Below are 23,197 nucleotides of genomic sequence, written 5' to 3'. Positions count from 1 at the left end.
AGTGTCCCGGAGCAGTGAGCAGGACAGGCGTGCTGCGTGGGGCAGCGAGCGGGGTCTCGGTGTGCAGAACCGAAGGCGGCAGGTGCGTGCAGTTTCTGTTTCCTTCGGGTGAGCCTTTGCTCTTCCGTGCAGCTCGCTTTGGTGAAGGGCCCTTGGAAAGCAGATAATAAACTTAAGTTTTAGAAGTGTGTTTCATTTCCTATAAAATAAATTAATAGTTAATTGTAGCACAGTTTCTAGAATAAAATGAGTCTCTGTTTTAATTTTTCATTGTTTTAAAACGTTTATTTTTTCCTGTTTCCAAAATGTAACAGCGTGGCTGGAGTTTCATGCGCAGCAGACCTCGCCATGTGTTTGCTCGCCAGTGGCTTGCAGGTCTCTGTAGTCTGTGAGCAACCCAGATGGCGGGAGACCCCAGGGCCCCTCTCCCCCTTCTTCAGAACTCTCAGGATTGTGGGGGTGGGTGGTCCGGCTTCTCCCATGTGGTTCCTAGATCCATTTCTGGTGACATTGCAGTGCTCAGATTCTGTCTCCCACCAGGGAGGCCGATGGGGTGAGGTTGGCAGTGCTCCTGTTCTCCTGGCCAGGACTGCCCGCAGACCCACTGGCTCGGACCCAGCAGCAAACTCAGCCATCGGTTTCCCCTGCCCCGGGCTCCCCAGAAGTCATCTTGGCATCGTCTGGTCGTTTGGAAGCCCTGGTGTGGCGCAGGGGTGAGGAGTTGGCTTTCTAAGCTGGTTCTGCCTCTCCTTGGTTGAAGTTGAGGTTTGCTCTGTTTGGCGCTGACTTGTCACGTTGTTTTAAGGCTTTCATGAGCACATGTGTGGAAGGCACAGGGCACAGTCCCCGGCACTGTTTCTCCTCCCTGTGTGCTTCCCAAGAGGGACCATGGTGTGTGGTATAGGAGCAGTACCTGGGGGCCTCCGCGTGGCCCTCCCTGGCTGTGTGACTTTGGGCAAGTTAGTTAAGTCCCTTGAGCCTCAGTGATACTCATCTATGAATAAGTTAGTGTGAGAATTAGATGAAATAATCTGCATGAAACCTGGCACATAACAGGTGTTTAATGAACGTCAGCTTCTGTTTCCTGAGCTCCTTGAGGCCTTCTAGCCCTTGACCGCCCCGAGTTTGGCCCTTAGGGAGTGGGTCTCCCTAAATCCTGGGTGTGTGAAATCAGCAGTGGCCGAGGGAGCGTGTGGGTAGGAGAGGCTTGCGTGCTTGTGGTGGAACTGGGGAGTGAGATGAGGTTTTGAGACTTTTTTCTTACAACAAGTCATCCTCAGTCCTCTTCTGACTTCTGTTCTCTGGGCCCGTGGGTACCCTGGGACCTTGTTTTAAGACAGCTCTCGAGGCCTTCCTCCCAGTGAAGCGCTTGCTCCTCTTCAGTGCCATTCAGCCCTGGGAGCCCGCTGGCGGGGGCTGCAGGAACTGCCGTTTGGAGACAGGAGCTGTGCAAGCCGAGGGTGTGCGGGGGTGGGTGTGGGGCCTCCCCACCAAGGGCAGCGGCGCACAAGTCGGGGGGTCTGGATTCAGCTGTGGAGGAGCAGAGTGGAGGATGTGGGGGGCAGGGTGGAGGCCTCACCTGGGGGTGCAGCTGTGAGGTCTGACTCTGGGGCTTCCGATGAGGGGACCTCTGGGGGTGGGGGTGGGGAAGGAGAGCTGAGGGGACAGTCCCTTCAAGAGGCGCCATGGACCTGTTTTTTTTTTTTTCTGTTTTAAAAATTTTACTTGGAGATAGAATGCCTCTAGTCTTTGGGCTTCCAAAGAGCTGCCACCATAATCTGCAGCAGGGTCAGCATGACATGCATGGCTGTCCCCGCATGAAGTGCGCCTTCCTGGAGAAGAGGATCAGCTCTCACTTCTCTTTCGTGGGTAGCACTGGGCGTGGGTTAGATGCCCGCACCACCACGTTTATGGAGCCAACGCAACGTGAGCCCTTGCCCTCCAGGAGCTCAGACGCCAGTTCCTTGGTTAAGAGTGCCTCCCCCTTCTGTCTGTCCACGGCTGGACTTCAGTCCTTCCCCAGTCTTTCCTCCTCTGCAAGGCCTTTCCTGGTCCAGCAGCCAGCATTGCACAGAGGCACCCCTCCCCTTCCCCCACCCCCACCGCCACCCCAACCCTGGTCTCTCTCATCTTCTTGTCCCTGGGCCCCTTCCCTGTGTTTCTTCACTCAGGCAGCTGTTTGCCTTCCCTGGTACAGCACAGCCACTCACCTGTAGGAGTGCTTGTCAGAAGTCCTTTCTGACATTTCTGATGCCTTCAAATGCACATTCCTTCCCACTTGTTACCCAGGAGCTGCCTGAAGTAAAGAAAAAAAAAAAACTGTGGATAAAAGCAAAAGCTACAGCTAGAGAAGTTATTTTGAAAATTTTTTTATGTTAATTACAGCAATTAAGGGTCATCAAGCTTGGAATCCCAGAACTGTTCAGAAAGGCTGCCAGGTAATTGAGCTTTACCTCTTTCTCATCTACTCCTCGTGCATCTGAACCGAGCAGCCAGCTCCTTCAGAGCTGGGAGACTGCACGCAGCCAATGTCCTCGCTGCAATGTGGGCTCCAGGGTCTTGCAGAAAGAAAACTTCTGGAAGGTTCATTTACCTGTGTCACCTGATTGGGGAAAAACAGTTTTCCTCCTAGCTCTATCTGTGGAAGTGAAACCTTGTTCACATTTGCCAAAGGCTGGAGAGGAAAAGAACAGATGTATCTCTCAGGCTTGCTGTACTTTTTTCCTTTGAACATTTAGCCTTCCACATAAACAAATTGATAAGGAGCATGGAGTTCTATATATAAATGATAAAAATGATCTCATGGATCAGTGGTTAGGAACTTTGCTGCTTCCCCCTTTTTACCTGAGAAAAAATGCACCCTTCCAAAAGTTAGTTATTCCATTTTGAAAGCCTGAGGGTGATGGGGTAGTAGTAATCTTCCAGGTATAACTGTCACTATTTTGGGGACCCTTGTGTTCTGGAGGGGTTCTGTGGGCAGCCTCAAGCCAGATCCATCTCACCTCCTTTCCAGGACAGTTGCTGGCCCTGGCCCGTAGCAGGTTGATCCTTGTGTGCTGGGCGAGCTGTGATGAGCTCAGGCCTGGGGTGTGCCAGATCTGGGCTCCCATTTTGGCTCCGTCATTTCTGGCTGCTGTGTGCCTCCCGTCTAGAAGGGATCACTGTTTTACTTTCACCTCATAAGTCACCCAGCAATCCCTGTGGCATTCTGTCCAAACACCTCTGAAGTCTTTGCTTAGCACCCCGTTCCCCCCTCCCTACCTCTGTTGGCTCCTCAGCACCTGTCAGTGTAAATCCAGATGGTTGGCACACTGTTCCGGCCTTCTGTGCGTGATCCAGACCCTGGCTCCCTCTCTAGATGTTTTTCTCACTGGCACCCCACCCCCCGTCTCCACCCCCTGGATGGGTGCCCCGTGCTAAGCTCCATACAGTAACGGAAAGATGTTTTATTATTGTACACTCTGTGCTTTTGTGTATACAGCCTCCTGTAGCTGCAGTGCCCTTGCCCCTTGACATATACCAATAAGGTATATGATTATTTTTAGGCCAAATTTTTGTTTTTTTCTTTCTTTTGAGATGGGGTCTTCCTCTGTCACCCAGGTTAGAGTGCAGTGGCGTGATCATAGCTCACTGCAACCTCAAACTCCTGGGCTCTAGTTATTCTCCTGCCTCAGCCTCCCAAAGGGCTAGGAGTATAAGCATGGGCCACTGTGCCTGGCCAGGTTTTTATTTTTATAAAAGTAATCCATGTACCTGGTTTAAGAAATGAAGTAGTATGGGTTGAACATCCCTAATCCCAAATTCCAAAGTCCGAAATACTCCAAAATCTGAAACTTTTTGAGCACTAACGTGATGCCACAGGTGGAAAATTCCACACCTGACTTCATGTGACAGGTTGCAGTCAATACACAGGTATGCAACACACAGTTTATTTGGTGTCCCCAAGGGAAAAAGAACTTCTCAACCTCCTTCAGCTGCAATATATCCTTTCTGCTCAGATGCCCTGCACAAGCACGCCCGCAGAAGGTGTTAATCGGCACATGTGTGGGCTGGATGCTCCCAGGGCAGGTTCCCCACAATGGGGCCAAGACCTACATGCATTACTCACTGTAGTTTTTTGCTTACTCTTTGTTCTGTGGTGTAACGATATTGTTGAACATGTCAGAATGACCTGCAGGTATCCCTCTGGGTAATAGTGATGAGAAAGAGGAAGCGTTTATGTTTGTCTGTAGCGCAGAAGGTCAAGCTGTTGGAGAAACCGGACAGCGGTGTCAGTGTGAAACACGGCTCACAGAAGAGCATGCTGTTGGGGTGACCGCCACGTATGACCTAAGAAACAGGGAGATGAACTGCGGAGGTTCTGCGCTAAAAGTGATGAACAGAAGTTAGTGAAACACAGAAAGACACTGCATAAGGCTAAAAATGAAGATCTCGGTTGTTTATCAAAAAAGTGGATTCATCAGCATCTTTGTGAACGTGTGCCACGTTTGTGTGCCAGTGTTTGGAACACGGTGATTAAAGACACGGTTGTGCATGTCTGGCACAAACTCTGGCCTGTGACTGTGTTCAATGATGATGATTAACAAGGTGGTGACTTGGAAGGATTCTGTGTGTCAAGTGAGAAAAAAGTGTTGTCTGATCTCCTAATGTATGTAAAAAATAAATCTTCAGAGTCTGTCAGTAAGCTGGGAAAAGTGCATCGATAATGAGGTTCCAGTTGTTCATTCATTGACTGGTGGTGAAAGTGCTAAAATGGTTCTGAATCAAGGTGACCGTGATAATAGTGAGGATGAAGTTAACACTGCAGAAAAAGTGCCAGTAGGTGACAGGTGAGAACGTGTGATGGGCTTATTGCAGGACCGGAGCAACGTGCATTCATAACAGGACCAGAACTCATGGCAGTTTATGATATCAAAGAGAGACTTTCTAAAACAAAAACTGTTATTAATGAAGAGATGACTCTGGAGGAAATATTTTAAAAAGCCATCCAGCAGGATGCTTCCTCAGTCCCACTTCCTGGTCCCTCATCTGCTTCTGATGTTTCTTCTCACTGAAACAGTAAAACACAGTGTATAGTAACCTTTTAATCAGAGCATAGCATCGTAGGTGGAGGCTGAAAGCTGCCGTTGTCTGTCGTTGCTGTTGTCTGTCTGACAGCTGATGCAGGTGTCCTGGCGATGCCGCGGTGCTGCATAGTTACCCTGAGCACATCTATTTCTCTGTATTAATGGTATGTCTTGTTTTTTACCTTAAGTACCTGTGTGTGAATAAGTGTAAGAAAATGACGGCTTATCAGTAGCACATAAATTCAAAGTCAGGAATGATGGTGATGCCACACAACCAGAGACTGTCTACATGGGTGGCTGAGATAGTGACACCTTTGCTTTCTGATGCTTCAGTGTACACAAACTGTTTTGACATGCACATAATTATTAGAAAATATTGTATAAAATTACCTTCAGGCTATGTGCATAAGGTGTATAGGAAATATAAATGAATTTTGTATTTGGACCTGGGTCCCATCCCCAAGATATCTCATATATATGCAAATATTCTCCAATCTGAAAAAATCTAAAATTTGAAACACTCTGATCCCACACGTTTTGGATAAGGGACGCTCAACCTGCAATATAAGGTTTATACCCAAAACAGTAGTCCCTGCCGCCACCCTTCCTCACCCCTGCACTCCACCCCAGCGGCTGTCCGGTACCTCCTGGCTACCCTTCTGGCACTTAGCTTTATGTTTCTAAATACTATGTTAATTTTGCCAACTTTTACAGTTTAGCCATATTTATTGACTTTCCACTTTGACAGCAGAGGATTTAGCTCTCTTACTATGCTCCTCCCCCTCTTCTTTCCCCACCCTCTCAGTGTCAGTTTTTGGTAAATGGAGATTCATTGTGCTGGTGTGACTGTATCTCTGGTTCATGACTGAGCCATGAGGAGCTGTCATGTGTAGCTTGTTTTATCCTAGAGTCATTGATCAGCCAGGGTAAGGCAGGGGGAGCTCACGGCATGGGTGGGGAACCAGCTGCCTCTGCCACCTTTGGGGCAGTCCTCCTGCGTTGGGCCCCGTGCAGCCCTTCCTGTTTGCCGTGGGTTGGTGGCTCCCCATTGGCGTCCCCTTGGCAGGCTGCAAGGGTTTGCCTCCTCCACTCTGCTAAGTCAGTTCCCATTCTTCTGTCTGCTTTCCATGTTTCAGATTTCCGTTGACATTTCTTGTCTGCCATCATCTCCCCATTTTTGCCTTTATCCTTGTTTATAACGTTATTTCTTTACTGCCTTGTTGGTGAGGGTTAGGGTAGGGGGCAGAGGTAAATCTGTGCTTTTGCTTGGCTTCAAGATGCATCTCCAGGAGCAGCTCACAGGGACTCTTTCCTGATGTCCCTTCTTCAGAGAGGAGACTGCCTCCCCGCTGGTGGCCAGCTGTGCCTTGCACTCCTTTCTCTCTCAGCCCTGGGGAGCACAGATTGCACTGGCCGATTCCTTCTTCCTGCTAGGCAAAGCCCCACGAGGGGTGGAGCTGCATTGGATTGCCCCCTCAGAGGCTAGCTCTGTGCCTGGTCCTTGGCGTGTGTGCTGACTCGGTGAATGGATGTGTGGGTGTGCCCAGAGCATGGCGGTGTTGCGGTGGCTCTGCCCCAGAGGCGGCGTGCACAGAGCGCGTGCTCGCTGAATGCTGCTCAGATCCTGCACGCGGCTTCAGGAGCAGGAGATGTGCTTATTTTACAGACCCTTCCTACGCTAATGATCTTACACTAGATCCACATGGAAGCCTAGGTGTGTGTAGGTGGATTCCTAGGTGGATTCCTTACTTTTGTTCAGTGTCTCTCCCAGATTCTATTGCTACAAAAGTTTTTCAAAAATCAGAATTAAAGCAAGTTAATAAGAGATGAATCTGAGGAAAAAAAATAGCTTAAATTATAGATTGATTTTCTTGTTATTCTTGGCTTTTCAGGAAAAAAGGTGCTTATAATTATGAGTTCTTTGCATACCCCATTTTGTGACAGATTTCTGGTTCGGTCTCAAAAGTGATATTTTGCATCCAATTAGAACGAGTGAGTCCCAATTGCTTTCTGGTTGGGGTTCACAGAGTGTGCTGCATAATTGCATCTGTCGGCATAAAGGAATCATGCTCTTGCGTTTGTATAGTATGTCACAGTTTACAAATGCTTTCCCATGTATTGTCTCTGTGTTCCTTGTGAAAATTCTGTGACTTCGGCGGGGCAGGTATTTTTTGTCCTGTATTTTGGTGGAGGAAACTGAAGCTCAAGAAAAATGAAGGAGACTGTCCAGGCCTCCCTGGTTGCTGTTGGTTAGACTGGGCCTGGAGCCCCAGTCCTCTGAACCCAACCAGCTTTGGCTCCACTACAGCCTGCTGCCTCTCTGCTTCTTTTGGTGTAGAGTCACCACCTGGTAATCTGGTAATTTCCCAAGTGGGAGTTTTATTGAGAGATAAAACTTTCACAGTGCAGATGAGAATGGAATTGTGATTTTGATGTTGTTTTCATAAAAATATTTCAAAGTTTTATTTTTCAGAAAGCAAATCCAATGTTGTAGAAGAAAGAAATGCTATTTATTTCGCATTCATTTTATGCTTATGTAAGTTTTCCTTACATTTTAGTTTTCTCTCTTAGAGCGCCAGTGATTTTGCTGTCTGACTTTAAGAAACACGGGGACAGAAAGCTGAAAGAAAGCTCTTAGTCTGTTTTGTGCTGCTATACTAGAATACCACAGACTGGGCAATTTACAAAGAAGAGAAATTTGTTTCTTGCAGTTCTGGAGGCTGGAAAGTCCAAGATCAAGGTGCCAGCACCTGGTGAGGGCCTTCTTGCTGTGTCCCCACATGGTGGCAGTTGGAAGGACAAAAGGGGACAAAAGCTATGTTTTCACTTGGCAGAAGAGGGCAAACTTTCTCCTGGAATTCCCTTTGTGGTGGCGTTAATTCATTCAGGAGGGCTCCCACAAGGCCACCTCCCTACACTGTTGCATGGGGGATTCAGTTTCCAACACATGGATCTTTAGAGGGAACAAAATCATTTAAATCATAGCAAAAGCCAATCACAAGCTTTAAACATAAAGACTCAGGCAGTTGAAATAAAAGGGTGGAAAAAAAGCTATGTCATACAAACACTAATCAGAAGAAAAATAATTTGCTTATAATTACATCAGAAAAAGTAGACCTCAAGACAAAGACTGTATTAGAGACAAAGAGGGATTTTTCATAGTGATAAAAGGATCAGTTCATTAAGTAGATAGATGAGTTCTAAATATCTGTGCACCTACTAATATAGCTTTACAATGTGTGAAGCAAACATTGACAGAAACAGAGAAGTAGACAAGTTCACAGTCCTCAGCAGAAAATTTAACACCCCTCCCTGAGTAATTGATAGTATAGGTAAATGAAAATGTTAGTACAAATATAGAAGATTTGAATGGCCCTACTGACCAACTAGATCTAATTGATTTATAGAATACCACATCGACCAATTGAAAATGCACATTCTTTTCAAGGACATAAGGCACATTTACCAAATGGAACCTATGCTGGGCCAAAACAAGTCATAGAAAAAAATCAAAGGGTTGACATAACGCTAAGTTCATCTGAGCAAATGCTTTAAATTCGAGATAAGTAACAAGATATCCAGGAAATCCTTGGATATTTGGAAATTTATGTACATACTTCTAAGTAACCCATGGATCAAAGAAATCACAAGGAAAATTAGAAAATACTTTGAAGTGAATGATAATGAATAACACATATCAAAATTTGTATGATGCAGCTAAAACAGTGCTTAGGGGAAAATTTATACTATTTATTTATATTTATATATATTTTTTGAGACAGATCTCACTTTGTCACTCATAGTGGCACAATCATAGCTCAGTGTAACCTTGAACTTCTGGGCTCAAGTGATCCTCCTGCTTCAGCCTCCCAAGTAGCTGGGACTACAGGCACATGCCACCATGTCTGGCTAACTCTTTTTCATTTTTTGTAGAGATGGGGTCTTGCTATCCCAGGCTGGTGTCAAACTCCTGGCCTCAGGAGATCTTCTCACTTCAGCTTCTTAAAGTCCTGGAATTACAGGTGTGAGTCACCAGGCCTGGCCACATTTTAATGCCTATATTAGAAAAGAATAAAAGTTTCAAATCAATGATCAAAGCTCCTACCTTAAGAAATTAGGAAAAAACCCAAAACTAAGTAAGAGAAGACAAGTAACCTAAATAAGGGTGAAAATCAATAAGCTGGAAAATGGAGAAACAAGACAAGCATTATTAATATCTAAAATTAGTTTTTTAAAAAACTAATGAAAAACCTCTAGTTAGACTGATCAATAAAAAAAGGAAGACACAAATTATCAATATCAGGAATGAAAAAGGGATATCACTACAGATCCTGCAGGCATTAAAAGACAAGGGGTATTATTTATAACTTTATGCCAATAAATTTATGAAGTGGACATGTTCCATGAAAGAACTTACATGAAATGGACATATCATTTGAAAGATACGATTTAATAAAACTGATACAAGAAGAAATAGAGACCTTTAAAATCCTTATAGATTTAAAAAATTAAATTCATAATTAAAGAGTCTTCATACAAGGAAACCATCGGAGCTAGATGGTTTTACTTAGTGAACTCTATCAAACATTCAAAGAAGAAATAGTACCAATCTTCCAAGAATGTTTTCAGAAAAAGAGTGAAGTATCAAACACTTCTCAACTCATTTTTTAAGGGTAACAGAACCCTGATACCAAAATCTTACAAAGACATTGTAAGAAAAGGGAACTAGACTCTCATATCCCTGGTGAATATAGGCAAAAATCTCTTTAAAAATATGTTAGCAAATTGACTTTTGCTTCAATCCCAAGGATTAGCTGTCAAAGGAATTGCTCTTCTGTTGTAAAAACCTGGAAGACTGGACCAGATATGTGAAACAACTGTTGTCAGAGATTAGACAGCAGGCAGTGCAGGGCTCTGACCCTGTGAGAAGGGAAATAAACAAGGTGAACTTTACAATGACTCAGTTTGTAATTGGAGGCAGTTTCCAAGCTGCAGGGGTAGGGAGAACCTAAGTGAACCTGGCAGCCTTTGCTGAGTTGAGGAACTGGGAAAGGCTGTCTGGGGAGGCTGAGATGGAACACGTGGAGCAGAGTGCTGGAGAGGAGGGACGTGTGCAGAGAGAGACCCTGGATGTCTGCAGAGGACCCCCTCTGTGCTTGGTGAGAACTGATGTGCTCAGGAGTGGGGTGAGATTCCACGAGCTGAGGAAAGTCACCAGAAAGCAGTGAGCTGAACCGACAGAAGTAATCAGTACATGTACACACTGTTTTGTGTTGTTCCCTTTTCACCTCGTAATTGAGATGCGTCTATTCCATATCTGCACAAAAAGATAACCGTTTTTTTCTATGACAATATTGTATTCCAGTGTATGGATGTAACAGGGTTTTTAATCATCTCCCTATTAATGGGCATTGTGGTTGTTTCTAATTTTTTGTTAAGATGACATTACTCAAATGACCATCCTTGTGCATAATCCTTACATACTTTGGGAAATATCCCTGTAGAATAGGTTTCTTAAAGTTGTTGCTTAAAGGTTATATACTTTGAAATTTGACTAACAAAAAAGCTATTTATGTACACTTTTACCAAAATGTGAAAGAGTTGCTGTTTATCCAAAGTCTCATTAATATTGGATACTATCACTCATTTAAAATTTTATCCAACTAATTTTTGACAAATTTCTTGTTTAAATCTGTAGTTCTTTGGGGGGCTCTCTGGGCACAAGGGCGGTGTTTGGTGTTGCTCGCTTTTGTAATCCCCTCACCCCTAGCCTAGTGCCTGGCCCAGAGGAAGTGCTCTTTAAATCCTTGTTGATGTCAGTGAGCTTGGTGTTTCCCTCTTTTTATGTATGTCTTTAAGTGAAGCCTTAATAGTTTTCTTCGTGCAGTATTGTACAGTTCTTGTTAAGCTTATGCCTGTAACATTTTCTACTTGTTTTTGTGCTGGTAGAGAAAGCTATTGATTTGTGATATTCTTGCATCTGGCCATGTTGTTTAACTGAGAACTGTTTCCTGCTGCTCTCTTTGTTCTGCGTCCCTCTCCGTCCTCAGGCTGGCTGGGCTGTAGATGGTTGCAGCGGTCCTGAGCCCCATGTCTGACCCTGGCAGTTTTCAGAGGAAGAGAGAGTTGCCTCCAGGAGCTTCCCCAAGAGTGAGGGGGAGCTTTCTGAGAAGCCCCCGTGAATGAATCTGTGCTCAGTGGCTGGAGTCGGGTCCAAGGCCCATTGCGGACCCAGCCACTGGTGAGGGTGTGGCCAACTCAACAGAGCTCTGTCTCCGTGACCTGAGGAGGTGAGGGGCTGACTCCCTGCCCCCACGGCTGCTGGGGTGAGGTGTGCTGGGATTGTGCTAGGAAGGTGGCAGGGGCTAGTGGGCCTTGCGTGGGAGTCTGTGTGGACGTCTGTCAGGATGATCCTGTGGCTTTTCCCCATCAGCCTCACTCAGCACATCGATAAAGCTGTGAGAGTTCCTGATGTGGAACCATCCCTTCAGTCTTGAAGTATACGCTGCTTGTGTGCATTATTCTTTGAATATCCTGCTGCGTTTTCATCTCCTAAGATTTTTCTCGGAATCCTTTTGTCTGTATTCAGAAATGAGATTTATCTGTGTTGCAAAAAGTCTTTTTAAGAATGTGAATTAATATAGTGGAAAGACCCTGGTATTGAACATTACTTAGTTCCTCTGTGACCTTGGTGAAGTCACTTGACCTCTCTGGGACAATTTCTTGTGTACACATAGTGATCGTAGCCCTAAACGCCTCAAGCTGTGTTGAGGATCAAGTAAGACAATATACATGAAAGCTCTCTTTAAACACTAAACTTAAACAGAGTTAGAAGTTTGTCTCACCACATATATTCAAGATTTTTGAATTTTTGTGAGTTTCTTCCGATGAGGAGATAGATTTAGAGAACATTAACAACCAAGTTCTCTCAGCTTTTTTCATAAACCTTAATCAGAAAACCAGAGTTATGCAGAGGAGAGGCACTGGGAACATGATTGGTAAACATTACATTATTGGTGTTCAGATATTAGGTTCCTGCTTTTCATAATATCCTTAGGGTACTGCGGAAGATTTGATATTTTCTGAGATTGCTGTAAAATGCAAGTTATTGCTGGTACCATTGCCCAATTATTCTGTACTTATTTTACTTAGACTTTAGTAATTGGAAAAAGATTAGATGTCAGGACTTTGTATTTTGTTGATTATATTAGCGAAGTCTTCTCTTTAATCATTTCTTTTATTCCTAGTATTAATCATTAGCTTCGAGCTGTTAGGAGAAGAGCCTAATGGTGGATTCCTAACTTAAAGGAAAGAAATAATTACTTCAGTGTCAGTGGGATTGGACAAGTGTTGATATACCTACAAATTGAAATGAATTCTCTAACCGTTCGAGGCACGGGAATGAGCTGCTCAAGGAGACACAGCAGGTCAGACAAAATCAAGGCCCAGCGTCCCCACCCTCTGTGCCTGCTGGGCCCGTGCCTGCCCTGAGGTGGCTCTGGACCCTCCTGGCCCCTCTGCCCTGGCCAGCTGGCTCTTCCTACCCGCAGGGTTAGTGAATGCATCCTCCACCTGTGTGAGCCTACCCTGAAGACTGTTGACCTTGGTGTGTGTAGTATGGCTACATCCTTAATTAATGTTGTATAAAGATAAACTTATCTCTGTGAAACAATTTCTTTCAAAACCAGTGCTGAGAAAACCACCTCACATAGGTATTCTTAAATAACAAATGGTGAGAGTGAGGCAGGAAGGGAGGAAGGAAGGAAGGGAGGGAAGGAAAGAAGGAAGGGAGGGAGGGAGGGAAGGAAGGAAGAGAAGGAAGGGAGGAGGACCAATTAAAGTGGCCAGTTTGGGGAAGAAGCTCTCAGGAGGGGAGTGGGGGAAGGGAGAGAGGGGAACCAGAGAGGAGGGGTGGAGGGAATGAGCTGGATGTCACCGCCTGAGGGAGGAAGGGTCATGGTGCTTCACCTGTCTCAGGGTGCCGCCAGGGACACGGGGGTACTCTCTAAGATTTCAGTGTGAACAGGTAACCTTCTGCTTGGTTGGAATAGTGGTGACTTCCCTTCTGGCATGTATCAAGAATAATCAGTATCTGAAATTTTTGTCATTTAGGTTTAGTCTAGTTTTCATTTATGGGGCTTATTGCCCCCTAATAAAACTGGTGGAATATGTTAAAGCACTGGGGGAAGTCTGCTAACCTTGTTTTTTTTTTTTTTTTGTCAACAGAGGAATTGCGGAAGCTGAGCTGGTCTGGGATCCCCAAGCCAGTGCGTCCAATCACGTGGAAGCTTCTCTCGGTGAGTCTCCTGTCACTCGTCCCTGTGGGCTTCTTCCTCCTGTGAGTCCCGCCTGAATCTGGCCCATCAGCCACAGCCCAGACATTTGTGCCGGCTCTGCTGCCTGGTGACACAGGCCTCTGCCCTGGCTACGGTGACATTTCCTATTCTTTGCTTAATTTCAAGCTTGGTTGAATAAGACCATCAGAAAATGAGGGTAAATAATCATTATGACATCTGTATTCTTTTTCTCTGATTTTATTATTTAAAAACCATCTTTATAATGTGTTCTAACCTGTGATATAAGGAAGGTTCTGGCATAGAAGATTATTTCAACTCTGAGGAGTTGAAACAGGGAAATGCGTTTTAAGTGTGTTGAAATGTGTTGAAAACAAGGAAATGTGTTTGACCAGGTTTTTTTTTCCCCAAAGTATTAGTAATGATGTTAGCAAAGAAAAAAAGTTGATGTTAGGAATAGTTTGTGTTTCTGTGATGGAGAGTGGGGTTGTGGCTCCCCTGCCGCCGGTCTGATGCCTGCTGAGAACACCGGGTGGGCAGCGGTGGTCATCGGTGGTCTTTGGCGCATCCTCCGGCACTCAACCCTGGCTTAATGCTGGGAATGAGGTCGGCCCTGCCGCACATTTCAGGACAGTTTGCACACAGCTTCCTTCTCTTTTCCTGTTTTATTGTTTTTGGAGCCAAGTCATTAGGGAACTCTAAATGTTTAGTCTAAATTGGGTCTGACTTTCAGTATTTAAAAGACTCTTTCTTGCTAATGAGTCTTAATAAATTTGCAGCTTAGTACCTCGTAATCCTAAATGTAGATGCAGCTCTGAACAGTGAATATTTATTGATTAAATATTCTCTTGCAATTAAAATTAGACCTGCTGTGATTGCTTGTATTTTTGTTTTGTGTTTTTTATTTTAATCCAGTTTTCCAGTTTATATCCAGTTTTCAAATGTCCTCTAAGTTTTGATGAAAATACCTTGAAGATCCTTTATAGCAATCCTATGTTTATTAAGGATGTGCCATGTCTGGGTGGAAACCTTATGGGGGAGTTATTTGGTACTTTTTTTTTTTTCTTTAAGTCTCTGCAGGTCATGGTTTCGATGCCCTACTGTGTGCTGCACGGTGGTTGACATGGAAATGAACACGCCGGCTCCAGTGGACAGAGGAGCAGAGTGGGAGACACAGATGGCTCCACTCTGCTGGTTGTGGGCAGGAGGGCTGTGGGTAGGGTGGAGTCTATGCAAGTGAGAGAAAACGTCAGGCATATTTGTTCATTTAACCATTGTGAATTACAGGGGCCTTCAGGCGACAGATGAATTAGACACTAGCCTGTCATTAGAAGGAGGTCTAGGCGCAGACTCTCAGTGGGATGATGACAGCGCCGTCTGGGACTGCGTACTGTGGGATGTACAGGACAAGTGTGAACCAAGCTGAGGGGGAGACAGTGGCGTGGGAGGCAGTTTTGTGCTGAGGGTCAGCGTCCTAGGAGAGGAGACTTCAGACCTGGAGTCTGTAAGCCATGGGGGGGAGAAGGGGCAGGGGAGGGAGGACTTGCAGTCACAAGGGACAGAGATGAACATGGTAGTTCTTGGCCCTATTTTGGGTTTGGGTTGGCAGGTAAGTAAAAAATAAGAGTCCAGTTAATGAGCAAAGCCCGTCCTTCCAAATTTGGGTGTGCCAAGAAAGGGAAGGGTGATTGTAGGGGACAGCAAACTCCTGAGGATGCCAGGCAAGGCTCCTTGGGGAAAGTAGTGTTTTATGTGGCATCTCAAAAGGCGTGTCATTGCTCTCTGGGTTAGGGAGATGGGAGATCATAAGAGCCGGGGATGCAGCAGGGGTGGGGCCAGCAGGGGCAGAGCTGGGTGAACAGGCAGACTGCGTGGGGGAGGGGACCCGGGGTCATGGGGACCAGGAGGAGGCCAGGTGCATACCCCTGTCACCCCCCGCCCTTGCTTGGCTTTGGTCCTGAGACTTTAGTGGGGAGTGATGAGGCTGTGTTTTCTGGAAAAGTAAAGCCTTAAAAAATCTGTTGGTTGGTTAACCCTTTATTACTGAGCACTTTGTGTGTTTCAGGCGCTGTGTTGGGTGCTGGGAAATAGTACGGAGAGGAAAAGACCGAGCCACTCCCCAGGTGCTGCAGAACAGACTGTGGAGTGCCTGCCTTTCTCTGTCATCCCTCCCAGTGCAGACCTACGGTCTCCCTGCAGGGACATGGAGCCGTTCCCTCGGATCTTGTTCCCATGCCCCTGTGCACTGCTGCCTGTTTGTCCCTGTTGAGTGCTCACCGGTGGCAGATTGCACACACCCGAGAGTCCATTCCGTGGGAGCAGAGTGTGTTCCGAAGTATTTCTTAACCAGTGTCTAGCACGGAGGAGGAGCAGTGCTGGGCGTGAGGCGAGGCTGCTCCCGACTGGCTCTGGGAGGGGACTAGATTTGGGGCACAGGGCACTGGGAAGGGGCAGGGAAGGGGTCAAGGGGCGAAAGGGACTCTGGCAGCTGGAATAGAAAGCCCACCTTGGTTCTCTCACAGGGAACAAATGCTCATTGTGCCTTTGCCACGCTCAGTTCCCTGAGCTGAGCAAGGCTGTCATCCATCCTGTCTAGAGAGTGCTGCTGCGCTGTGGCTCTGGGCTTCCAGGGGAAGGGACCCACCTGGTTGAGGGGTGCTGGTCAGACGTGGGAGTGGACAGGTGGAGGGTGGTCAGAGTCGTCAGCCATCATCTTTTCATCCTCTAGTTGGTTACCCAAGAGCTTGCTTGTGAATCTCCTTCCTTGTCTCATGGTTACTCCCAGGCACAGGCAGCCCCAGCATATGTTCTGTAATGTCGAAGATTTGGGGAGCATAGTAAACCATGCTCATCACTTGTCCCTGATTCAGCAAGTGCTTCTCACACATCTGCCCTTGGCCAGGCCCTCTGCAAGTGCTGGGTCACAAGGATGTTTTGGAGAATGGTGGGGGAAACCCAGCAAGCAATTCAGGGCCATGGGAGTGCAGGGAAGGGGTCTGCCCAATCAGAGCTGCCCCTTAGTCATTCTCTGAATCCTGGAGTTTCAACCTGGCTTCCCACTTGACTCCTCTGGGGAGCCTTTGCAGATCCGCTGGGCCCAGGAAGCAAATTGGAATCTCTGGAGTGAACTCAGGCATCAGGGTGTGTAGTAACTCCAGCGTGCTGTGCACCGTGGGGTCCATGGAGCAGTTACCCTGCAGCTGGCTGTGCGTGGGGACGCAAGGACATGGGACGTTCAGGCCTGCCCTCTCAACGTGTGGTGTGCTTTGCCATTGTGGTTGCATGTTAATGTCACCTGGGGAGCTCAGGAAATACTGTTACCTGGGTTCCTGGGGGTTCTCATGTGTGTCGGGGTTGGAGACCACTGCTCTAGGACACTCAGGCTCCACATGGGACAGGGCAGGGCACGCATGAGCCAGCTGGGAAGCAGGGCACTGAAAGCCCTGCTGTGGCTGTGCCTGCACAGCAGTGAGGCCACGCTGAAGGCAGCACACACCTGGGCTGGGGTGTGGGGGGGGCCTGTTGAATGAGCGAGGCTAAGGAAGACTGGCTGAGAGCCGTGAGCTTGCTGTCCTGGAAGCTTAGGTGGGTGGAGTAAGAGGGGAGTGGCTTATCCTAGTCCCCGATCTCTAGGACCAAGAGTTTGAGTTAAACATGGAATCAAGAAGAATTTATCAGTTGACCAGTTTAAAAAGGCAAATAACCAAAGCTGTACTTGCATATGAATCTGTTCTAAGCTCTGGCAAACTAATGACACTTTTTCAGTGTGTTTATGATATGTCACTAACATGAACCTTGTGGTGATTGAAGAGCATTATTTTTAATTGGTGGATAGGAAACACTACTTCAGTGAAGAAAGATGAGAAACATGGCTCTTGTCACTTGTGAAGAGCTAACATACTCTAGTCTAGAGAGAGCATAGCCTTAAACCACCAGTATGCTACTTAACATTTAAATTTATGCAAGCAGGTTAGTAACTTTTAAAAAATTAGTATTGTAGAGAATCATATTTTTGGCTATTTAGGGATGGAGTCTCACTCTGTTGCCCGTGCTGGAGTGCAGTGGTGTGATCATAGCTCACTGCAGCCTCCAACTTCTAGGCTCAAGGCTTCCTTGCACCCCAGCCTTCCCAGTAGCTAGGACTACAGGTGTGTGCCCCCATGCCCAGCTAATTTTTAAAATTTTTTTTGTAGAGATGGGATGTCACTATATTGCCCAGGCTAGTCTCAAACTCCTGGCCTCAAGTGATCCTCCTGCCTCAGCCTCCCAAAGTTCTGGAATTATAGGTGTGAGCCACTGCACCCGGCCTGACTCTTCTTAATAGCTATTTCAAAAACATCGAACAAAAACTAATTAAACATTTAACATTTACGTTAGTGAGTATAATGGCTAAAAATGATAAGTGAAACTCCAGCATCATCTTTTATTCTTCCAATATTTTGAGGTAGGTTTGCATATGAACATAGTGGGAAGGAACAATTTGATTTTTTGTCACCAGGACAATTCAGATATAAGTATATGCATGCATTGTTTTACATTTATGATTAGTGTTTTTATAGCATGCTAATACAGCAATTAAGTTTTCTGTAGTTCTGTCATTTAAAATTCATTGCATACTTGAATATATTTAATTTGCATAATTTCTAGTCTTGCTTAATTATTGAAAGGCCTCAACTTGCATATGTGTGTTTTCCTTTAGGAATGGGAGTGTCATGAGTATGTGGGGGGGTTTTTTATTGCCTGTGCTCTGATGACATACTTGCCTTTTAGAATTTGTGTTTCAATAAGTTAAGTTAAAATTTGGGGAATGGGAAGCGTTTCTAAGAGTTCTTGTTCACGTTTGCTGCATGCAGTTGGTGTCAGGCTGCCCACTGCTCCCTGGCTGGCCACCCTTGGTGGCCCTGCTGCCCTGCATTGAAGGCTGGGCCCCTGGCTGGGCACACAGGCCCTTCTCTCCCGGCTGCTGCCTCAGCTCCGTGCTCAGCATCGGCCAGGCTTTGCTGAGGGCCTTGTCCTGAGCCAGCCTGGGCCTGCTGCCCTGTGCACTCCGTGCCCTCCTCCTTCGTCCTCTCCACCATCAGAACAAAGCAAACCCAGGCGAGTATGCTCATTCATATTGTCCCAAGATAACTCAGGCATCTCCCTCCTCAGCCCCTCAGGGCTGTGACGCTCCCTTTGTGTCTGACAGTATCATTGCACATCATGATCATTCATTCATTCAGCAAGTATGGATTGAGTATCTATTGTGTGCCAAGCAGGGCTCTAAGCCCTTGGACAAACGTTCTGCCCTCATGGAGCTACATTCTGGTGGGAGGAGACAAAGAGTAAACTGAGGAAGTTTGATAGAGTCAAGGTGGTAAGTGCTATGGAAAAACCCCCTGAGCAAGGTTAGAGGGGTTGTGAGGGCCCAGGGAGGTGCAGGTGATGCAGGAGGTGGCCAGGGTGGGCCTCACGGAGAAGGTGACTTTGAGCAAGGCCTGTAGGGCAGGAGGGAGGGGGCCACCCAGGTGCCTGGGGGTGCCTTCTAGTCTCATGTGTTCTTTGAAGAGATCTCACCTGTCCCAGCACTGTGGGTGCCGTCGGGGAGCGGCACATACCAGGCAGAGTTGATGCCCGAATGGGGCCCGTGCGGACGACAGAGAGGGGAAGCCACTACGTAACCAGAAGCAGTGCCACTGGGATCCTGGCAGGGCCCAGGGAGGCGGGGACTACAGAGGGTCCGTGTGGAAAGGCTAGGCCAGCCCAGCATAGACTGCAGGCAGCAGCCACAAGCTAGTCCTGGGAAGGGCAGCGGTGGGCATTTTCGGCTTTGTGGGCCCATGCAGTTGGTAGCAGCTGCTCAGTGCTGCTACTGTAGCTCCAAAGCAGCCTCCGAGAGTCCACGTGAATGAAAGCACACGGCTGTGCTCCCACATAGCTGTGTTTACAGAAACAGGGCTGGGCTGGATTCACCTGGCGGTGGGTAGTTTGCTGAGCCGTGATCTAGGTGGAGGATCCCTGCAGAGGGAACAGGAAGTTCAGAGGGAGGCACTGAGGCAGGACAAGGTGCGCTATTTAAGGAACATTTAAGACGGGCCTTGTGAGTGAGGAAGGTTTCTGTCCCTCTGCCAGAGAGGCAGGAAAGGCCAGGCCAGCAGGGCCCAGGAGGCCTGGGCAGGGCCTGGGCTTTTATTCTGAGCCTGATTAGAGGCCACTGTTTTTGGGGGGTGGTGGCGGCGTTGAAAATGATCCGATTTTCACAGGGTCTATGTGGCCTCAGTGTAGGGAAAGGACTGTCGGGGGCAGGGAACCAGTGGAGGTGGGGTCTGTGTCCCCCCGTGGGCAGACGGCCCCCTGCAAGCACAGCCACTCTCCAGCGTCGCTGTGTTCCCAGCGCAGAGCAGGAGGTCAGATGTGGTCGGGCTGGGCTAATGCACGTTGTGTGTGCGTATGCCGTGACTCCTCAGGGTGTGGATCTGTCCCCCAAGCTTTCTGTGAATTGGGGTCAGGTGGCGCTCCTGAGAAGCCTGGGGTCTCAGCTCAGGAGTGGGGCTTTGGGTTCATGCACGCTGGGGTTTGGCTCTACTTTGCCATCACATCCATGTGACTGTGGGCACGTTCCATAAATTTCCTGAGCTTGTTTCCTCGTCTGTAAATAGGAATGAGGACAGCTCTCTGCGGTTACTGGGATTAAAGGCAGCACTGTGTGTAGCACAGGGCCGGGTGAGGAGCTGCCCCTTCCTTTGGTTAAGCTATGGGTATGGCAACTTTGAGACAAAGAGGAAGAAGCCATCTTATGTAATTGTTACTCCCCAAGAGTCGAGGTAGACTTGAAATAGCAGTAAGGTGAGAGCCGGGCTGGATGGAGCTGGTGCTTCGGAGGCGGATTGTCTCTGAAGCCGTCTGACTCGGTGAAGAAGCCACTTTCACTCGGGTCTGAGCAGTACCCTCGCCGCCTTGTCATTCTGTCTCTGCACACCGCAGGGCAGGGCTGGGTACCTGGCAGAAAGAGCCATGTGTTGGGTGACCCACCAGCATACTCCGAGTGGTTCTAGTTAAAGAGGGCTAGTCGTAGAGGATTTATTAGACAACGCCTGGAGGGCACCTAGAACCATGCCCAGTGCTTCAGTGCACACTTAGGGGCTGGTTATTTGGTTGCCGTTCTCATTATTTTGTGAAGCAATATTAATATTCTCTCATTTTATCGGAAGAGAGAGGCTGGGTGGGAACAATAGCCACACCTCTCCTTTGTAATGAGGAATCCGAAAATCGGGCTGTGATGTTTACTTTGTCAGCCGCGTGGTTCTACTCCTCTCTCCAACACCACGTCCTTCACTGGGTGCTCTCGGTGGGGCTGTTGTGCCCCGGCGCCTGCTCGCTGTTGGGGACGGTGGACAGGCTGCCGGGGATGTGACTTGCGGCTGCTCTTGGCAGAGCTACTTGGGAATAACGAATCAGAAACCTTGAAGATATCCCTTTGAGCTGGCGGTTCACCATAGGAGTTTTACTTCAGGGAATAGTCAGACATTGTTAGCTGACGCACACTTTAGAATCCTGGACAATTAGACATAGTCAAAATGTTCAGAAATAGAGGAAAGGTTAAATATAAATACATACGATGGAAGCATACTTAGCTTTCCAGACGAATGTGTTAGAGCAGGGGTTGGCATACTTTTTCTGTAAAGGTCTAAAAAGATAATAAATATTTTAGCCTGTGGGTCAGATGGCCTCTTTGTAACCAACTCTGTTACTGTAGCACAAAAGCAGCCGTACACGGCACATAAACAAGTAGGCTTCTTTGTGTTCCAACTAAATTTTATTTACAGAAATAGATGGTGGGCTGTAGTTTGCTGACCCCTGTTGGAGAATAATACTTAATGACAATGAGAATATGGTCATGATTTTAACGTGAAATATGTAAGCATGGACTGTTGGATAAAGGAAATTTTCCTGAAAAGGACTGATCAGAAGATTAATACATTGGGCTGCATTAAAGTTAGGACTCCTCTTCATCACAAAACATCCTTACGAAGATGAAGGGCAGGTCACGGGGGGAGGCTGTTTACCAGGGGCTCCCACACGGACTTTGTAAAGAGTGCCTGTGAATCAGTAAGAAGGAGGCAGGGGACTAATTGCACTTGTACATACACTTCACAGATGTAGACACCCAACTTCTTTATTAAAAAGAAATTCAAGTGGTGTGATCCAAATGTCTTAAAACAAACGTGTGTGAGTGTAATTTACACTGCAGGATAGATGCCGATGGACATGCCTTAAGGAGAATAAGAGGAATGTGTGTGCTCCCACCACTGACATGACCAACGTTTAAAAGATTCACGATACTAAGTGTTGAAGAGGGTGTGGAACATCTGGAATGCTCAGACATTGTTGGCTGGAATGTAAAATGGTGTAACCTTTCTTTGGGAAAAGATCTGGCAGTGTCTTAGAAAACTGAACATACACTTACAATATGACCCAGTAACTGTACTCCTAGGTGTTTAACTGCGAGAAGTCAAAGCGTATGTCCACAAAAATCTTGTGCATGAATTTTTATTCGTAGTATCCCCGAACTGGAAACAACCCAAAGGCTTACCAGCAAGTGGTTGGCGTATCAAACTGGTATATCCATACGGTAGACTACTACTGGGCAAGAGAAGGAAATAACTGCTCATTCACACAGCCACCTGAATGAATCTCAGAAGATGCTATGCTGAGGGACAGAAAAGCTTGCACAGAAAAGCTTGTCCTGAGTTTGTCTCTAGGAAGTTCTAAGACAGGCTCAGCACCCATAGTGAGGAGGTGAGCGTCTCCCGAGCCCAGGGCGGGTGGACTGCAGAGGGCACCAGGAAGTATGTGGGGGTGGCAGTGTTCTGTGTCTTCCTTGGAGTAGTAGTTACACAGCTGAATAGCCTGTCGAAGTCATGGAGCTGTTTACTTAAAATGAGCGCATTTTATTTTATAAACCACAGCTGGCCCTTCATAGCCACCGGTTCCGTATCCTTGGATTCAACTGTGGATGGAAAATATTTGGGGAAGAAAAACAATAACAATGCAACAACTAAGAATAGTGCAAATAAAAAATGATATGGTATAACCATTATTTACATAGCATTTGGATTGTATTAGATGTCATAAGTAATCTAGAGATGATTTAAAGTATTTGGGAGGATGTAGGCAGATTATATGCTACTGCTATGGCATTTTATATAAGAGATTCGAGCATCTGGAGGATTTTGGTATTTCCTCCTCTGATACTGAGGGACGACTGTGTAACGTCAGTAATGTTAATTTAAAAAGTAGAAACAAGGAAACAGAAGACGTGAAACACCAGGTGGACTGGCCCTGGTCTGGGCTCTTCACGGCCGCCTTGTACTGCCCTGCTTGGGTTTGTGTCTCCTTCATGTCCTGAGTCTGCAGCTGCCACCAGTCTGTGGAGATAGGAGCAAGTTTGCATAAGTGATGGTTTTGTACACACACTTATATATGTGCATGTATGTGTCCATATACACGTATGTGTGTGTGTGTGCGTGTGTGGTTGTTGCTGGAAGATCTTACAGAATTCTGAACCCTTTGTTGCATACGAGGCCTTTAGAGAATGGGTTGTTTCGTCTGTCAGTGCCCCCGTGGAAGAGCCTGGAACTCGCCTGCTGCAGTGACTCAGTCTGGCTCTTGTCTGGCTGTGAGTGAGCAAGACCGCTGGGGCTGCAGAGGCTAGACCCGGACCCTCCGTGAGAGCTGTCGGGGGAACTTGCAGTGTGGCCAGGGCTGGTTTCCTATGTGCCTGCTTCCTTTTCTCATAACTCTTGCCCCCTCTGCGTCAGATTGCAGAACACCAAGCCCGTGTCTGATGTGAGGCTT

The 23,197-nt window shown here is 46.9% G+C and overlaps 1 protein-coding gene across 1 annotated transcript in view; it reads left to right on the top strand.

The window, feature by feature from the left end:
* TBC1D22A (TBC1 domain family member 22A) overlaps window positions 1–23,197 on the top strand; it is a 327,765-nt gene that overhangs the window by 71,140 nt on the left and 233,428 nt on the right. Inside the window, 1 exon segment of the mRNA XM_045552759.1 lies at window positions 13,293–13,363. Coding sequence (XP_045408715.1) covers window positions 13,293–13,363 — 71 coding nt within the window.

The sequence above is a fragment of the Lemur catta genome, chromosome 6, assembly GCF_020740605.2.
Source record: "Lemur catta isolate mLemCat1 chromosome 6, mLemCat1.pri, whole genome shotgun sequence".
NCBI lineage: Eukaryota > Metazoa > Chordata > Mammalia > Primates > Lemuridae > Lemur > Lemur catta.
This window is presented reverse-complemented; position numbering and strand designations above follow the sequence as displayed.